A 17,619-nucleotide genomic window follows, 5' to 3' on the forward strand; every position below is an offset into this window, starting at 1 on the left:
TCAGGGCAGCCACCACCACCGGGCTCGTAGTATACCTCGTTGGAGGGAGCGGCAACTGCGCCGTTACCAGTGCCTCCAGGCTCGTATTCACACAGGATGCCATCTCCATCCTGTTCATGCAGCCCCCTCCCTGTCCATTATCCACTTACGCACCATTGCTGCGTTGGCAGCCCAGTAATACCCACACAGGTTGGGCAGCGCCAGCCCCCCTATCCCTGCCCCGCTCCAAAAACACCCTTCTCACCCTCAGGGTCCCGTGTGCCCATACAAACCCCATGATGCTCCTGTTGACCCTCCTAAAAAAGGCCTTCGGGATAAGGATGGGGAGGCAATGGAACAGGAACAGAAACCTCGGGAGCACCGTCATCTTGACGGACCGCACCCTCCGCGCCAGCGGTAACATATCCCACCTTTTAAACTCCTCCTCCATTTGCTCCACCAGCCTTGTGAGGTTACGCTTGTGCTGGGCCCCCCCAGCTCCTAGCCACCTGGACTCCCAGGTACCTAAAGCTCCTACCTGCCTGCTTCAATGGGAGCCTACCAATCCCCTCCTCCTGATCCCCCGGGTGCACAACGAACAGCTCGCTCTTACCCAGGTTGAGCTTATACCTAGAAAAGCCCCCAAATTCGCTGAGAAGCTTCATCACCTCCGGCATTCCCCCCACCAGGTCCGCCACATACTGCAACAGGTCGTCCGCATAAAGCGACACACGATGCTCCTCCCCACCCCGCACCAGGCCCCTCCAGTTCCCCGACTCGCTCAGCGCCATAGCCAGGGGCTCAATTGCCAACACAAAGAGCAAGGGGGACAGGGGACACCCCTGTCTCATCCCCCGGCACAGCCGAAAGTACTCCAACCTCCACCTATTCGTGGCTACACTCGCCATTCGGGCCTCATAGAGCAGCCTCAACCAACGGACAAGCCCCTCCCCAAACCCAAACCTTTCCAACACCTCCCACAGATACCCCCATTCAACCCTATCAAAGGCCTTCTCCGCGTCTAATGCCACCACTATCTCCGCCTCCCCTTCCACAGCCGGCATCATAATGACATTCAGAAGCCTTCATATGTTGGTATTCAACAGCCTTCCCTTTACAAACCCCGTCTGGTCCTCGTGATGACCCCCGGCACACAGTCCTCTATCCTTGTAGCTAAGATCTTCGCCAACAGCTTGGCGTCTACATTTAGCAGCGAGATCGGCCTATTTGACCCACACTGCAGGGAGTCCTTGTCCCGCTTAAGGATCAAGGAAATCAGCGCCCGCGACATAGTTGGGGGCAAAGCCCCCAGCTCCCTTGCCTCGTTAAAGGTCCGAACCAACAAGGGGCCCAACAGGTCCGCATACATTTTATAAAATTCGTCCAGAAACCCATCCGGCCCCGGCGCCTTCCCCGACTGCATGCTGCCAATCCCAGTGACCAGCTCCTCCATCTCAATCAGCGCCCCCAGTCCCTCCACCTGCCCCGCCTCCACCTTCGGTAATCGCAGCTTGTCCAAGAAGCGCCCCATTCCACCCCCCCTCTCCACCGGGGGTTCAGACCAGTACAATTCCCCATAAAAGTTCCTAAAGACCCCATTAACGTCTACCCCCCTCCGCACCACATTCCCATCTCTATCCTTCACTCCCCCAATCTCCCTGGCCGCGTCTCGCTTTCGGAGCTGGTGTGCCAGCATCCTACTCGCCTTCTCCCTGTATTCATACACCGCTCCCTGTGCTTTCCTCCACTGAGCTTCCGCCTTTCTGGTGGTCAGTAGATCGAACCTGGCCTGAAGGCTACGCTGCTCCCCCAGCAATCCCTCCTCCGGAGCCTCTGCATATCTCCTGTCCACCCTCACCATCTCCCCCACCAATCTCTCCCTCTCTCTCTGCTCTCCCCTCTCCCTATGGGTTCGGATGGAAATAAACTCCCACAGAACGGTAGCATAGTGGTTAGCATAAATGCTTCCGGGTCCAAGCTCCAGGGTCCCAGGTTCGAATCCCGGCTTGGGTCACTGTCTGTGTGGAGTCTGCACGTTCTCCCCGTGTGTGCGTGGGTTTCCTCCGGGTGCTCCGGTTTCCTCCCACAGTCCAAAGATGTGCAGGTTAGGTGAATTGGCCAGGCTAAATTGCCCTCAGGGTCCAAATTGCCCTTAGTGTTAGGTGGGGTTACTGGGTTATGGGGATAGGGTGGAGGTATGGGCTTGGGTAGGGTGCTCATTCCAAGAGCCGGTGCAGACTCGATGGGCTGAATGGCCTCCTTCTGCACTGTAAATTCTATGAAATCTAATCACCGCCTTCAACGCCTCCCAGACCGTCCCCACTCGGACCTCCCCGTTATCATTGGCCTCAAGGTACCTCTCGATACACCCCCGAACCCTCCCGCCCACCTCCTCGTCTGCCAGCAGCCCCACCTCCAAGCGCCAGAGCGGACGCTGATCCCTCTCCTCCCCCAGCCCGAGGTCCACCCAGTGCGGGGCATGATCCGAAATGGCTGTGGCAGAGTATTCGGCATCCTCCACCCTCGAGACCAGCCCCCTGCTCAGGACAAAAAAAATCGATCCTGGAATAGGCCTTATGCACATGGGAGAAAAATGAGTACACCCTGGCCCTTGGCCTCGCAAACCTCCAGGGATCCACCCCTCCCATCTGATCCATAAACCCTCTCAACACCTTAGCCGCCGCCGGCCTCCTACCCGTCCGGGACATGGATCGATCCAATGGGGGATCCAGCACCGTGTTGAAGTCCCCCCCCATGATCTGGCCCCCCGCCTCCAGATTCAGAATGCGGCCCAACATGCACCGCATAAACCCCTCATCGTCCCAGTTTGGGGCGTAAACATTCACCAGCACCACCCGCTCCCCCTGCAGCTTACCACTCACCATCACATACCTCCCGCCACTGTCAGCCACCACATTTGACGCCTCAAACGACACCCTCTTTCCCATCAGGATCGCAACCCCCGATTCTTCTCATCCAGCCCTGAATTAAATACTTGGCCCACCCATCCCTTCCTCAGTCGAACCTGGTCCGCCACCTTCAGGTGCGTCTCTTGGGGCATGGCCACATCCGCCTTCAGCCCCTTCAAGTAAAACACCCGGGCCCGCTTGACTGGCCCGTTCAGCCCCCTCACATTCCACGTTATCAGCCGGATCAGAGGGCTCCCTACCCCCCTCCTCTGCCGACTAGCCATAACCCATCCCCTGCCCGCCACTGGCCAGCGCCCTCCGCTCGGCCCGTTCCCCACGGCGGCAACTCCCCCCCCACAGCACCCCCTGCATACTCCAGCTCCTTCCTGCCCATTTCAGCAGCAACCCGGTACCCCCCCTCCCCAGGCTAGGACCCCTCCTAGCCGCCCACCCCCTCCCTCCATAGCACTCCCGTGAGCCAGCTAACTTCTGCTGACCCCGGCGACTCCCGCCCACACCTCCGACCCCTCCCCACGTGGGGCTACTCCTCCTCCTCCGTGCCCATCAGCAGCCTCCCCCCCCCCCCCCCCCCCCCCCCCCCCCCCCCCCCCCCCCCGCTCTTGCGCGGGAAAATAAAAACCAGCAAAGGCCCGCGCTTCTCAGCCCCGATCCCGCCCCCATCATCCCGCAGCGCAGGAAACACGAGGATAGCCCGCGCTTTCGCCCTGCCCAACCCCGCCTCCTCTAAGGCAACTCCCATTGCCGGTCCCCACCACCAGCTCCCCGCACTCCCAGTTTACCTCCATGCCCGAACCCGTCCACCAGACCCATACAAAAAGACATAAAGACATCGCCCCACCCACCTAAAGCCAACACACATCCTGCATGAAACAGAGAACCCCCCCTCCAAAAAATTAGACAGTTACATTTACATACAAAACCCCCATCCCTGACCCTCAGTTTGAGTCCAATTTCTCGGCCTGCACAAAGGCCCACGCCTCCTCCGGGGACTCAAAATAATGGTGACGGTCCTTGTAGGTGACCCACAGATGCACCGGCTGCAACATTCCAAACTTCACACTCTGTCTGTGGAGCACCGCCTTCGTCCGGTTGTACCTGGCCCTCCGTTTAGCCACCTCCGCACTCCAGTCCTGATAGATCCGCATCACCGTGTTCTCCCACTTGCTGCTCCGCTCCTTCTTGGCCCACCGAAGCATGCACTCCCGGTCAACGAACCGGTGGAACCGCACTAGCACCGCCCGCGGCGGCTCATTCGTCTTGGGCCTCCTGGCCAGTATTCTGTGGGCCCCCTCCAGCTCCAGGGGCCCTTGGAAGGACCCAGCTCCCATCAGCGAGTTCAACAAAACGACCACATAGGCCGCCAGGTCCGACCCTTCCAGCCCCTCCGTGAGGCTCAGGATCCGTACATTTTTCCGCCTCGACCGGTTGTCCATCTCCTCGAACCACTCCTGCCGCTTTTTATGGAGCGCCTCGTGCATCTCCACCTTCCCCGTGAGGGCCGCGGCCTCATCCTCCATTTCGGAGGCCTGCTGCTGCAGCTCCCGGATTGCGGCCCCCTGGGCTGTCAGCGACTCCAGCAGCTCCACCTTAAGCTCCTGAAAGCAGCGCCAAAGAGTCTCCTGCTGCTCCTGCGCCCACTGCCTCCACTCCTTGAGGGCTCCGCCGGCAGCCATTTTGTTTTCCTTCCCCCGCTTTTCCAGATGCGCTGCCACCGCTTTTCTGCTCGCCCCACTCCTGGTCCGGACCATAGAACCCTGGGGATCTACTGCAGACCCCTTCCCACGTCGGGAATCGTCGATAAAGCACCGCTGGGGGCCCTGAAAAAAGCCCCAAAGTCCGTTTCTAGCGGGAGCTGTCGAACGTGCCGCAACCGGAAGTCCCTGTTGTTCTATTCTTTATGTAGACTTTAAAACCAGTCCATTTAAGAAGCATTGCATAGTGTTTCACATTTATTGTACTATTTCAATGGTCAATGAATTTTATGTAATAATGATAACATTGGCATGGTAGCACAGTGGTTAGCACTGTTGCTTCACAGCGGTAGGGTGCCGGGTTCAATTAAAAGCAAATTACTGCAGATGTAGTAATCTGAAACGAAAGGGAAAATGCTGGAAAGTCTCAGCAAGTCTGGCAGCATCTGTAGGGAGAGAAAAGAGCTAACGTTTCAAGTCTATAACGTGGCTATGACTCATCTTTCATTCTCACTCCACATTATAAATATTTCCCACTTTCACTGTCTGTTAGCTTTGGCAAAGAGTCATCGGACTCGAAACGTTAGCTCTATTCTCTCCCTACAGATGCTGCCAGACTTGCTGAGGTTTTCCAGCATTTTCCCTTTCGTCCCAGGTTCAATTCCCGGCTTAGGCCACTGTATGTGCGGAGTCTGTATGTTCTCCCTGTATCTGTGTGGGTTTCATCCGGGTGCTTCGGTTTCCTCCCACAAGTCCCCAAAGATGTGCAGTTAGGTCATTTGGACATTCAGTGTACCCGAACAGGTGCTGGAATGTGGTGACAAGGGGCTTTTCACTGTAACTTCATTGCAGTGTTAATGTAAGCCTACTTGTGGCAATAAAGATTATTATTATTAAACAATGGAGTTCTTGATTCAGCATCCTAATTCTGTATTGAATGCAATGTGGGAGATGGCATGGAACTCATTTCAATGATGTGTGGAATGAGAGAGTGTTTCAAACTGAGCCTTACTCACAAAGCATTTGCAGTCATCTTTAGTCAGAATTACCAAGTGGATGATCCATCTCGGCCTGCTCAGGTCCACCACATCACAAACACCAGTCTTCCACCAATTTGATTCACTCTACATGATATCAATGACTGAAGGCACTCCATATTGCATATTGGATGAGTGCAGTCCCGCGGTTAAGGTGCGAAATTGGGGAATGCAGGATTTGGCAGGATTTGGAGGCTGTTGGTTAGGAGAGGCTGTTTGAAGGTAAATGCACATTTGGCATGTGGGAGTCTTTGAAGGACCAATTGATGGGAGTGCAGGACAGGCATGTGCCGGTAAAAAGGAAGGACAGGAGAGACAGGATTAGAACGTAGAACATACAGTGCAGGAGCAGGCCATTTGGCCCATCGAGTCTGCACCGACCCACATAAGCCCTCACTTCCATCCTATCCCCGTTCCCAATAACCCCTCCTAACCTTTTTGGTCACTAAGGGCAATTTATCATAGCCAATCCACCTAACCTGCACGTCTTTGGACTATGGGAGGAAACTGGAGCACCCAGAGGAAACCCACGCAGACACGGGGAGAACGTGCAAACTCCGCACAGTGACCCAGCGGGAATCGAACCTGGGACTCTGGTGCTGTGAAGCCATAGTGCTATCCACCTGTGCCTCTGTGCTGATTCAGGAACAATAGATGACCAGGGAAACTGTGAATCTTGTCAAAAAGAAAAAAGTTGCATACATGAGGTACAGGCAACTAAAAACAGATGCAGCACTTGAAGAATACAACGAAAATAGAAAAGAGCTCAAGCAGGGAGTTAGGAGGGCAAAAAGGGTCACAAAATGTCCTTGGCAGACAGGATTAAGGAGAATCCCAAGGTATTTTATACGTATATTAGGAACAAAAGGGTAGCTTGAGAAAGAGTTGGTCCACTCAAGAACAAAGGAGGGAAATTATGTGTGGAATCAAAGGAAGTAGGTGAGATCCTTAATGAGTATTTTGCATCGGTATTCACAAAGAAGAAGGACAAGTTGATTAGTGGTGTCTCAAGAGTGATATTAAACACTTTTGAACAGGTCGTTATTATGAGGAAGAAAGTGTTAGGCGCGTTAAAAAGTATTAAGGTAGACAAATGGCATCTATCCCAGATTACTGAGGGAGACAAGAGATGAAATCGCTTGGCCTCTAACAGAATTCTTTGTGCCCTCGTTGGCCATAGGTGAGATCCCAGAGGATTGGAGGATAGCCAATGTTGTACCGTTATTTAAGGATAACCTGGGTAATTATAGGCCAATGAGCTTGAAATGAAATGAAATGAAATGAAAATCGCTTATTGTCACGAGTAGGCTTCAATGAAGTTACTGTGAAAAGCCCCTAGTCGCCACATTCCGGCACCTGTCCGGGGAGGCTGGTACGGGAATCAAACCGTGCTGCTGGCCTGCTTAGTCTGCTTTAAAAGCCAGCGATTTAGCAGAGTGAGCTAAACCAGCCCCTGATGGTAGTGATAGTGAAATTGTTGGAAAAGAGATAGGATCTATGCACTTTTGGAAGTGAATGGTCTTATTAGCGACAGACAGCATGGTTTTGTACGAGCGAGGTCATGTCTCACTAATTTAATTGAGTTTTCTGAGGAGGTGACAAAAATGATTGCCAAGGGAAGTGCTGTGGATGTTGCCTACATGGACATTAGAAAAGCATTTGATAAGGTCCCTCATGGCAGGCTGGTGCAAAAGATGAAATCACATCGGGTCAGGGGTAAACTAGCTGGATAGATTCAAAACTGTCTTGGCCATAGAAGACAGAGGGTAGCAGTGGAAGGGTGTATTTCCGAATGGTGGTCTGTAACTTGTGGTGTTCTGCAGGGATCAGTACTGGGACCTTTGCTCTTTGTAATATATATAAATGACTTGGAAGAAAACATAGCGAGTCTGATTAGCAAGTTTGTGGATGATACTAAGATTGCAGAAGTTGCGGATAGTGATGAAGATTGGCAGAGAATACAACAGGATATAGATAGGCTGCAAAATTGGGCAGAGAAATGGCACATGGAATTTAACCCGGACAAATGCGAGGTGATGCATTTTGGTAGATCAAATTCAGGTGGGAGCTATAAAATAAATGGCAGAGCCATCAGGAGCATAGAAACACAGAGAGATCTGGGTATGCAGGTCCTCAGATCATTTAAAAGTGGTAGCACAGATGGAATGGTGGTAAAGAAAGCATATGGCATCGAGTATAAAAGCTCGAAAATTATGTTACAGTTATATAGAATGTTGGTTAAGCCACATTTGGAATATTGTGGAAGCTTTGGAGAGAGTACAGAAAAGGTTTACCAGGATGCTACCTGGTATGGATGGTATTAATTATGAGGAGATACTATGAGGTCAATCTTGAGGACTCCCAGGGCAACTCCCTCCGACTGTGTACCACTGTGCTGCCATTTCTGCTGAATCTGTTCTGCCCATGAGACAGGACATACACAGGAATGGTGATAGTGGTGTCTAGAACATTGCTCTCCCAAATTTGGCACAGCCCCCAGATGTTAGTAAGGAGGACTTTTCAGGTCCGTGTCCGGTGCCTGGATCGATGCCAGGTGGTCCATCCGGTTTCATTTCTTTTTTATGTTTTTATGACGGTTGAATACAACTGAGTGATTTGCTAGACCATTTCAGATGTTGTTTAAGAGTGAAACCATCTTGCTGTGGTCTGGAGTCACATGTAGCCCAGACCAGGTAAGGATGACAAGATCTCCTTCCATAAAGGGACATTAGTTGAACCAGATGGGGTTTTTTACTGATAATCAACTGTAGTAATCCACGGGGAGGGGGGCAGGAAGTTTCCGTCAACACACAATATTTTATTAACAATAACGATATTACAGGAGCAGCTACAAACAGTGCTGCTAGCAGTCCAGTCAACTTAAGACTGGCTCACAAAGCATACACAGGTGATTATATGGGCCCCCTCAATGAGCTATCATTGAGGGAGCTCATACTCCAATTGGCCAACCAATAAAGCCAATTGGAGTTCATTACATCAACAATGGTTTTTTTAATTCCAGTTATTTTAGAGTTTAAATTCCACCACTTGCCATGGTGGGATTCAAACCCAGGTCCCCAGATCATTATCTTGGGTGTCTGGATAACTAATCCAGCGATAATACCACTATGCCACCGCCTCTCCATATAACTGACCTTCTGATTCCTTAAATCATGTTCACCATCATCTAGAAGGAACAAGTCAGGAGTGTTCCACTTGTCTGGATGAGTGCAACTTCAACAACACACAAGAAGCTTAACACCATTTAGGTTAAAGCAGCCCACCTGACTGGCACCCCATCCACCACCTCAAATATTCACTCCCTCCCCCAACTACGCACAATGGCAGCAATGTGTACAATGTTCAAGGTTTACTGAAGAAGCAGCACCTTCTAAATCCAGAATTTCTGCCACCTTGAAGTGCAAGGACAGCAGATGCATGGGAACACCCCCACTTGAATGTTGGCCTCAAAGCCACATACCATCCTGTCTTGAAATTGTTCCTTCACAGTAACTAGGGGGCAAAATATTGGAACTCATTTCATAAGAATACAATGGATATGGGTACACCTACCCGATATGAACTGCAGTGGTTCAAGAAAACGGTTCACTACCACCTTCTTAAGAGTAGTTCAGGAGGGCCTAGTCAAATGCTGGTCTGGTCATTGATGCCAACATCCGCTGAAATGGATAAATAAAAGGGTACCTCTGGTCTCCAGAAAGCAGCTAAGCATGTTTTTTTAAAAACACATAGCTACATAAAAGGAAGTCTCCAGATTGCTCCCTGGATGGCTTGCAAAAAACATTTTTTAGGTTTCGCTAGCACATTAAAGCAGAGGCATCTCTTTCATTCATGTGTTGTGAAAATATCTGATATATTTAAAATATATTCTGGGTGCTATCTGTGATGTTCTAGAAACTTCAATAAAGAAAAAGAAAATCACTATTTGCACACTGCCGTTTTCATCCTCCTGATGTTGCAAATCATTTTCCAACCATAGAAGTAGTTGTAAAGCATGAATACAGCTGTTATTTTTTGACAAATCCAAATCCAAAATATCACAAAATAGGTTCCCACAAACAACAATGAGCAGGTTTTTGCGCCCCCCCCCCCCCCCCCCCCCCTCCCCACCCCATGCGGAGGCGGCGGGCCATTGGAGAACAGTGGGTTCTTCCAGACCACCTTTATCAACAGGGTCTCCCATTGTTTGCACTCTCCGTTCCAGGGAACCCACAGCAGGGGGGGGGGGGCACCATTGGTGGGACTAGAAGCTTCCACCCACGGGAACAACCGAAAATTTTAACCAATTTGTCAATGTCCATAATTTAATCAGTTTTTGATCACCTTTTGTTGAGGAATTGGCAAGGACACCAGAAACACCAGAAACATTTCTCATATAGCCACATAATGTTTAACATTCACATGAGAGGGGAGACAGAGTCTTGTTTTTTAAAATAAATTTAGAGTACCCAATTATTTTATTTCCCAATTAAGGGGCAATTTAGGTGGCCCATCCACCTAACCTGCACACCTTTGGGTTATGGGGGTGAAACCCACGCAGACACGGAGAGAATGTGCAAACTGCACACAGAAAATGACCCGGGCCGGGATCGAACCCGGGTCCTCAACGCCATAGGCAGCAGTGATAACCACTGTGCTACTGTGCTGCCCGACAGAGCTTGTTTTAATGGGTCTTCCAAAAGATGGCATTTCTGATAGTGCAGCACTCATTTATAAGTGCATTAAACGGTCAACCTATAGTATTTACCCTATGGAGTAAGGCTTGAAACACTTTGACTGCAAGTAGGAGGGTTATCTCGGAGTCAAAATTGGCATGTTTATTCCACTTACTAGTTGGTGTCTGCTTTGTACTAAGAAAGTGATAAAGGTATGGAAAACATGCCACTAAGTTTCAAGAGAAACAAAATGCAAACTTGTTTATCTAACATAAGTCTCCTATTTCTAGGAAGGTTTGGTTGCATAAAAGCGTAAGATCATGGTGCTCTCAACAACAAACAGGATGAGTTGTCCCAGATCTTCATACTGCTTAAAGTCAGGCTGCAGCAGAGGTCACGGTGTCTACGATAAAATAGAGATGCTGAAGTCACATTTATGCTCCTCATGTAGTTCATGCAACAATTAGTTGTTACAGAGTTAAATCTTGAGTTTCAATGCTCAATTTCACAACAAAAATTATATTCGAGGTAAACTTGACCATTTTTGAAGTAGCATTCTAAAAGAAGCACAACAATTGCATAGGTGCTCTCATTCGTGAATGATTTTATTCTGGGGGTAAGTAATGAATTTAAGAACATGCCTAGTGAAGAACTATGTTCAATAGCCTATGCCTCACCACTCATGATGTGATAATATGAGAATGCTCTGCACTTTAGTACCCAACAAAGGAACGAAAAGCAAAATATATATAAAATATAGTACCTCAATAGTCTGTAATCGGAGCATAAATCTATCCAACCTTGCAAACACAAGATGTGAGGGGAATTCCCAGTATTTTGGTTCTCTATCCTAAAATAGAAGGTAATATACTTTTCAGACAAACAGTTCAGAGAAACATTTGATAGCATTCTCTCACAGGTACTTTGCAAATATATAGTGTCCCTTTCTATAAGGAACACAAGACTTGAAACCTTTTCTGCAGGATAAAAGCAGGTAAATCGATAATGATATTACAATAAAAGTATTCAAATTTATTGTTTTAAATTGCTCAATGTAAAATATTCTGAATGTACATTACCTTAAAGAATGTGTGCATTTCAGACCGGTTATGATCATAAACTTGGTAAAGCTTCTTCAAGACAGATATTGACAGGTGGATTGTTTGCACAACCTCCTCTATTTCTCCCTGTAATCCTTTCATTAATTCATCTGGATTCAAAAAGTGACATGTCTACAGATAAAGATTTTCATTATGTTAATTCTCTTCTAAAATGTAGGATGAGAGCCCAGCATCCTCGATTGAACATACATTTAAACAATACCAAAATTAGAACTGAAATTTGTCAACATTCCCACAAATTATCGCAAAGTGTAAAATCATGAACGGCGAACTTTTGCATGTGCAGAGTCAGCATTTACGCAGTGCGTGTTTTCTACATGGGAGTGGCATAGAAAAGGTGAGAGTTCATCATTCTAACTAGTGGGTGAGTGAAGGTTTGGGGTTTCAAACTGTGATCAAGTGTACAACTATATTGGCAAGGTTTACGACAGTGGGGGTCATAAACAACGTGAGTTGACTGTCATTGGTTTTGAGCAAGGGGTGGATGGGAAAAGGACAAAAAGGTTTGTGATAGGGTGGGAGACAGGAGAGATTCATTGACAGAAGAGTCATACAAGGCAAAAGGGAATGGTGACAGGGTAAGAAAACAATCAAATGATGTGCCTACAGCTGGTCTACTATTTTCTGAAAACCAAAATACACTGTTAGAGAAAAACTAAAACATGCAAAGAAAAGAAAAAAAGCGGGGGGGGGGGGGGGGGGGGCAGAGTTTATAGCCTGAAATTGTTGAATTCAATGTTGATCCAGAAGGTTATAAAGTGCCCAATTGGAAGATAAGATGCTGTTCCTCAAGCTTATGTTGAGTTTTACTGGAACAGTGCAGCAGGTCAAGGAGAATTACCAGTGTGAGAGCAAGGTGGAGAATTAAAATGTGAGCAGCATGGTAGCACAATGGTTAGCACTGTGACTTCACAGCGCCAGGATCCCAGGTTTGATTTCCAGCTGGGTCACTGTCTGTGTGGAGTCAACACGTTCTCCCTGTGTCTGCATGGGTTTCCTCTGGGTGCTTCGGTTTCCTCCCACGAGTCCTGAAAGATGTGCTATTAGATAATTTAGACATTCTGAATTCTCCCTCTGTGTACCCGAACAGGCACCGGAATGTGGCGACTAGGGGCTTTTCACAGTAACATCATTGCAATGTAAGCCTACTTGTGACAATAAAGATTATTATTATTATTATTATTAAAATGACAGGCCATTGGAAACTCAGGATCATGTTTGCGGACTGAACAAAGAACAAAGAGCAAAGAAAATTACAGCACAGGAACAGGCCCTTCGGCCCTCCCAGCCTTTATCTAAACCTGTTGCCTATTTTCCAAGGTCTACTTCCCTCTGTTCCCCACCCGTTCATATATCTGTCCAGATGCATCTTAAATGATGCTATCGTACCCGCCTCTACCACCTCCGCTGGCAAAGCATTCCAGGCACCCAACACCCTCTGTGTAAAAGACTTTCCACGCACATCTCCCTTAAACTTTTCCCCTCTCACCTTGAAATCGTGACCCCTTGTAATTGACACCCCCACTCTTGGAAAAAGCTTGTAGTTATCCACCCTGTCCATACCTCTCATAATTTTGTAGACCTCAATCAGGTCTCCCCTCAACCTCCGTCTTTCCAATGAAAACAATCCTAATCTACTCAACCTTTCTTCATAGCTAGCACCCTCCATACCAGACAACATCCTGGTGAACCTCCTCTGCACCCTCTCTAAAGCATCCACATCCTTCTGGTAATGTGGCGACCAGAACTGCACGCAGTATTCCAAATGTGGCCTAACCAAAGTCCGATACAACTATAACATGACCTGCCGACTCTTGTACTCAATACCTCGTCCGATGAAGGCAAACATGCTGTATGCCTTCTTGACCACTCTATCGACCGGCATTGCCACCTTCAGGGTACAATGGACCTGAACTCCCAGATCTCTCTGCACATCAATTTTCCCCAGGACTCTTCCATTGACCATATAGTCCGCTCTTGAGTTAGATCTTCCAAAATGCATCACATCGCATTTGCCTGGATTGAACTCCATCTGCCATTTCTCTGCCCAACTCTCCAATCTATCTATATTTTGCTGTATTCTCTGACAGTCCGCCTCGCTATCTGCAACTCCACCAATCTTAGTATCATCTGCAAACTTGCTCATCAGACCACTTATACCTTCGTCCAGATCATTTATGTATATCACAAACAACAGTGGTCCGAGCACGGATCCCTGTGGAACACCGCTAGTCACCTTTCTCCATTTTGAGACACTCCCTTCCACCACTACTCTCTATCTCCTGTTGCCCAGCCAGTTCTTTATCCATCTAGCTAGTATACCCTGAACCCCATACGACTTCACTTTTTCCATCAATCTGCCATGGAAAACTTTATCAAATGCTTTACTGAAGTCCATGTATATGACATCTACAGCCCTTCCCTCATCGATTAACTTTGTCACTTCCTCAAAGAATTCTATTAGGTTTGTAAGACATGACCTTCCCTGTACAAAGCCATGCTGCCTATCACTGATAAGTCTATTTTCTTCCATTTTCTGAATGGAAGTGTTTCCACAAAGGAGCTTTGACAAAGAGACATCCAGACTTGAAACGTTAGCTCCTTTTTCTCTCTACAGATGCTGTCAGACCTGAGGAAATTGTCCAGTATTTGCTGTTTTTGCTGTTGAACCAGTCACCAATTTGCTTTTAGTCTTCCCAGTGCATAGAGGAGACCACATTGTAAGCAGCAAATACAAATTGAAAGGAGAACACAAAGCACTGCATACCTGGATGATGTATTTGGGGCCTTGTATGGTGAGGAGAGAGGAAGTAAAAAGGCAAGAGATACATCTCCTGCGTTTGCACGAAAAAGTGCTGTGGAAAGGGGATGGGATATTGGGGTGATTGTGGAGTAGACAAAGGCCTCACAAAGGGAATACTCGCTTTGGAATGTTGAAAGCGGAAGGGGAGTGTTCTTGAAAATACAGAAAAATTGATACAGGGAAAGGTCCCACAAAAGGTTAATAGCAGCTGCAAAGAGCAGGATTATAAAATGCAGATTCTTGCTCACAAGCAGGCTTATCAAACACACAGGTTTCATGTGGTAAACTAAAACAATGGCTCACACCTTCATGGAATGTAACTATCTCAGGAAGTATCTGGAAAGGCATGGATGAGAGTTTCAATTGACGAATGTTTAAAACAGGCAGGTCTTTCAGTTAAATTTTAGCATACAGCTAAAAGCAAAGTCTCACAACTTAATTGAAATAAACTCTTCGTAAACAGCAGGAAAGGATGGAAGATGCTCAGTCGAATTTGGTGTAAATTCTAAAGTGTAAAATTCTATGGACATCAAGTCAACTAAAAGAAAATTGGAGACGACCTGTCTACGGGAGACACAATTTGAAGTCAAAATCAAAGGCAAAGTTATGAGCTGGGGACAATTGGAAAATTAAGCGATTCAAAAGCAGGAAGTGGAGGTAGCACCTATTGAAACCGGGGCGTTTTGTAATCAGATCTGAGAGGTGACGTTATGCGCAAAGTGAATAGTTGGTTGTATTTGGATGTTTGCATCAAGGATACTTTTTGACAATCAAAATGAAACAAGCTCATTTACAATAAAGTCGTTAAAACTTGGTGACTCTTCGAAAGAGAATATAAACCTGAAGAAAGGGGACAGCCAGCAGAGCCAGCTCTCACAGCTCGGTGCATGGGAAGGATAGGATACAGCAACCGAGTTCACCAGCGAATACAACTCAAGAAGACCAGATTTTAAGAAGATCGATTGTCAAGGCCAGGGCCTGAAGGTCCCTTCAACCAACAGGAAGGATCCCGAAGCAAGATCTTTTTTCCTTTCTGTAAAGAAAGTGTTTGCAGCTTTTAAAAGAAAAAATATAATAATAAAATAACTTAACTTAACCTGAAAAAGTGGTTATTAGCCTACTTTACTTCCTTAACAATGCAGGACCCAGGACATCGATGCTACTAAGGGGTAAGTAGGTAAAATTCTTCGGTGAAGGTATGGGTTATACTGGGGGATAACTTGAAAATATAGTTTGACCTACATAGCACCCACCGAAGCCTGCATCGGAGTCAGGGAGTGAGAATCCCTGTTCACCATTTAGAATATCGACCTTTTTTTGGTATAGGGGGAATTCTAAGAATAGTGGTGAGTTTAAAATTCATGGCGCCCAGCGTGGAGGCCTAGAATATTAGAAGTTTCTAGGTAAAGCGAGGCTAGAATATTAGAAGTTTCTAGTTAAGCAGAGTAGGGGCTAGAATATCAGAAGTTTCTAGTTCCCAAGAAACGGTTGGAATATTAGAAGTTTCTAACCGGCACAAAAGCTAGAATATTAGAAGTTTCTGGTCTATGTGTGAGTCAAACTTTACCTGCCGAGTTTAGTTTGGAAAGTCATGTGTGATTGGCTTTTGTAAGGACATTCTGTGGATCGAGGGGACTGAAGCTCAGGTTGGGTGTGAAAAATCAGTAGACTAGAAGATACTGACCCTGAGAAAAAGTCTGCAAGACATTTTGGTGATAGCACTAAAATCTTGCATCCATTACTGGTAAAAGAGGCCAAAGAATAAATCATCCTCAGAGTAAGGCAGATTGTGCGGACATTTTCTGGAAAATAGGGACGCTTAGAATCTTCAGAAACCAATAACCAATCGACCCTTAACTAAAACAGGAAGATAGTGCCTTAGTCAGCCTTGGATAGGGCCCAGAAAGGGTACTTATCCTTAATTTCAGAGTGCACCTGAAAGGGACAACCAGGAACAGAAGTTAAAAATCCGAAAAATGGCAATTAGGGTAATTCTCTTGCCCTGGAATACAGTCAAGAGAGATGTAGCAATGAAACAAGAATGTAAGAAATTAAAAGAGCAAAACAAATCCTGGAATAGAGAGATGTATCCAGACGGAGATATCTCCTTCTTTGTTAGAGTGCCTAAAGCCCTGCAATATACAGATCCAGTAGGGATTCTTAAAGCACTTTGTAAATTTGCATTTGAAAAGCAAGCTGAATCACTAATCTTGTTCGGACACAGACAGAAGCATGCAGTTGCTCAAGTGGGCAAAATGTGCTCCAAACTGGTTAAAATCATTGACGAAGAAAACATGAAAGAAATAATACAGATCCCTAGTGAACACAAAAGTAACTCTGAAGTGGCAAACAAATATATAAAACAACTGCAGAAAAATGAAGCATTAGAAATGGAAAATGACGAGGAATCAGTCCTAGAATCAGATAGCACAGTAAAAACAGTAGGGTTTCAAACAAATGTGCCAAGTAAAAGTGCAGATGAATGGGAACAGACGAGACTTATAAAAAAATTATACATAGGAGGAAAGCAGATTCACTTAGTGGAAGGAGACTTTACAAATGCCCAAAAGGACGTACAAGTTAATCCTTCCAATAGAAAAGGGAAATTAGGGGCAGGAATTTCAGGGGTATTGGCTCATAGATACAATCCGGAGTTACAGCTAAAAATGGATGAGGAGGTAGTTCTAAGAGGAGAATTTAAAGAAGGGATAGTTAGAACCACAACTCTGAGCCATGAGACAATGATTATACATGTGGTATCACTAAACAATTCCGGACAGCAGTATGGTATCATGGAGGAGACAGAAGTAAATCAAGCGAACATGGAAGGGATCCTGAGACATAGTGTAGGGAGAGATATTGATATGACATTATTAGGAGGCGGAATATACAAAAATAACTCAAGGGAATCTCTGAGAGCAATAATAAAGATATGTGCATTAATCCCTCCAGCTAGGGCAGGTCAGATAATTAGGATTTGGCGAGAGCAATGGCCACAATTCCTTTTAGACACAGCAGGAACAAGACAGCAATCTGAATTTCAATTCAACCAAATGCCAGCACCCCTGTTAGAGATAGAAAAAACATATCCCAGTGCTTCAGATAGCCAAGAGAATTCGGACCCCTTTGAAAATTTCCCAAAGGGATACAATTTTCAATACCCAGATCCAAGTCCGTTTCAGGAAGAAAATTGGCCTAGGCAATCTGCCACACATAAAAAAGGAGCTTTTATCGATTATTTTTTTGAAACACAAGAAAGTGAAGAGGAACAAAGCCTAGTTGGGATTATTGCGCCTCCTGCGCTGGGACAGGAAGAATTATCATCCTCATCAGAGAATGAGGAAATATTAAAACCAAGGAGAAGAATAGGGAATAGAAAAAA

General features: G+C 46.8%; 1 protein-coding gene across 1 annotated transcript in view; it reads right to left on the reverse strand.

Moving 5' to 3' along the window:
• LOC119953684 (dynein heavy chain 17, axonemal-like) overlaps positions 1-17,619 on the reverse strand; it is an 821,504-nt gene that overhangs the window by 696,317 nt on the left and 107,568 nt on the right. Inside the window, 2 exon segments of the mRNA XM_038778213.1 lie at positions 11,063-11,163; positions 11,393-11,545. Of these exon segments, the coding sequence (XP_038634141.1) occupies positions 11,063-11,163; positions 11,393-11,545 (254 nt within the window).

This window comes from Scyliorhinus canicula, chromosome 18 (assembly GCF_902713615.1).
Source record: "Scyliorhinus canicula chromosome 18, sScyCan1.1, whole genome shotgun sequence".
NCBI lineage: Eukaryota > Metazoa > Chordata > Chondrichthyes > Carcharhiniformes > Scyliorhinidae > Scyliorhinus > Scyliorhinus canicula.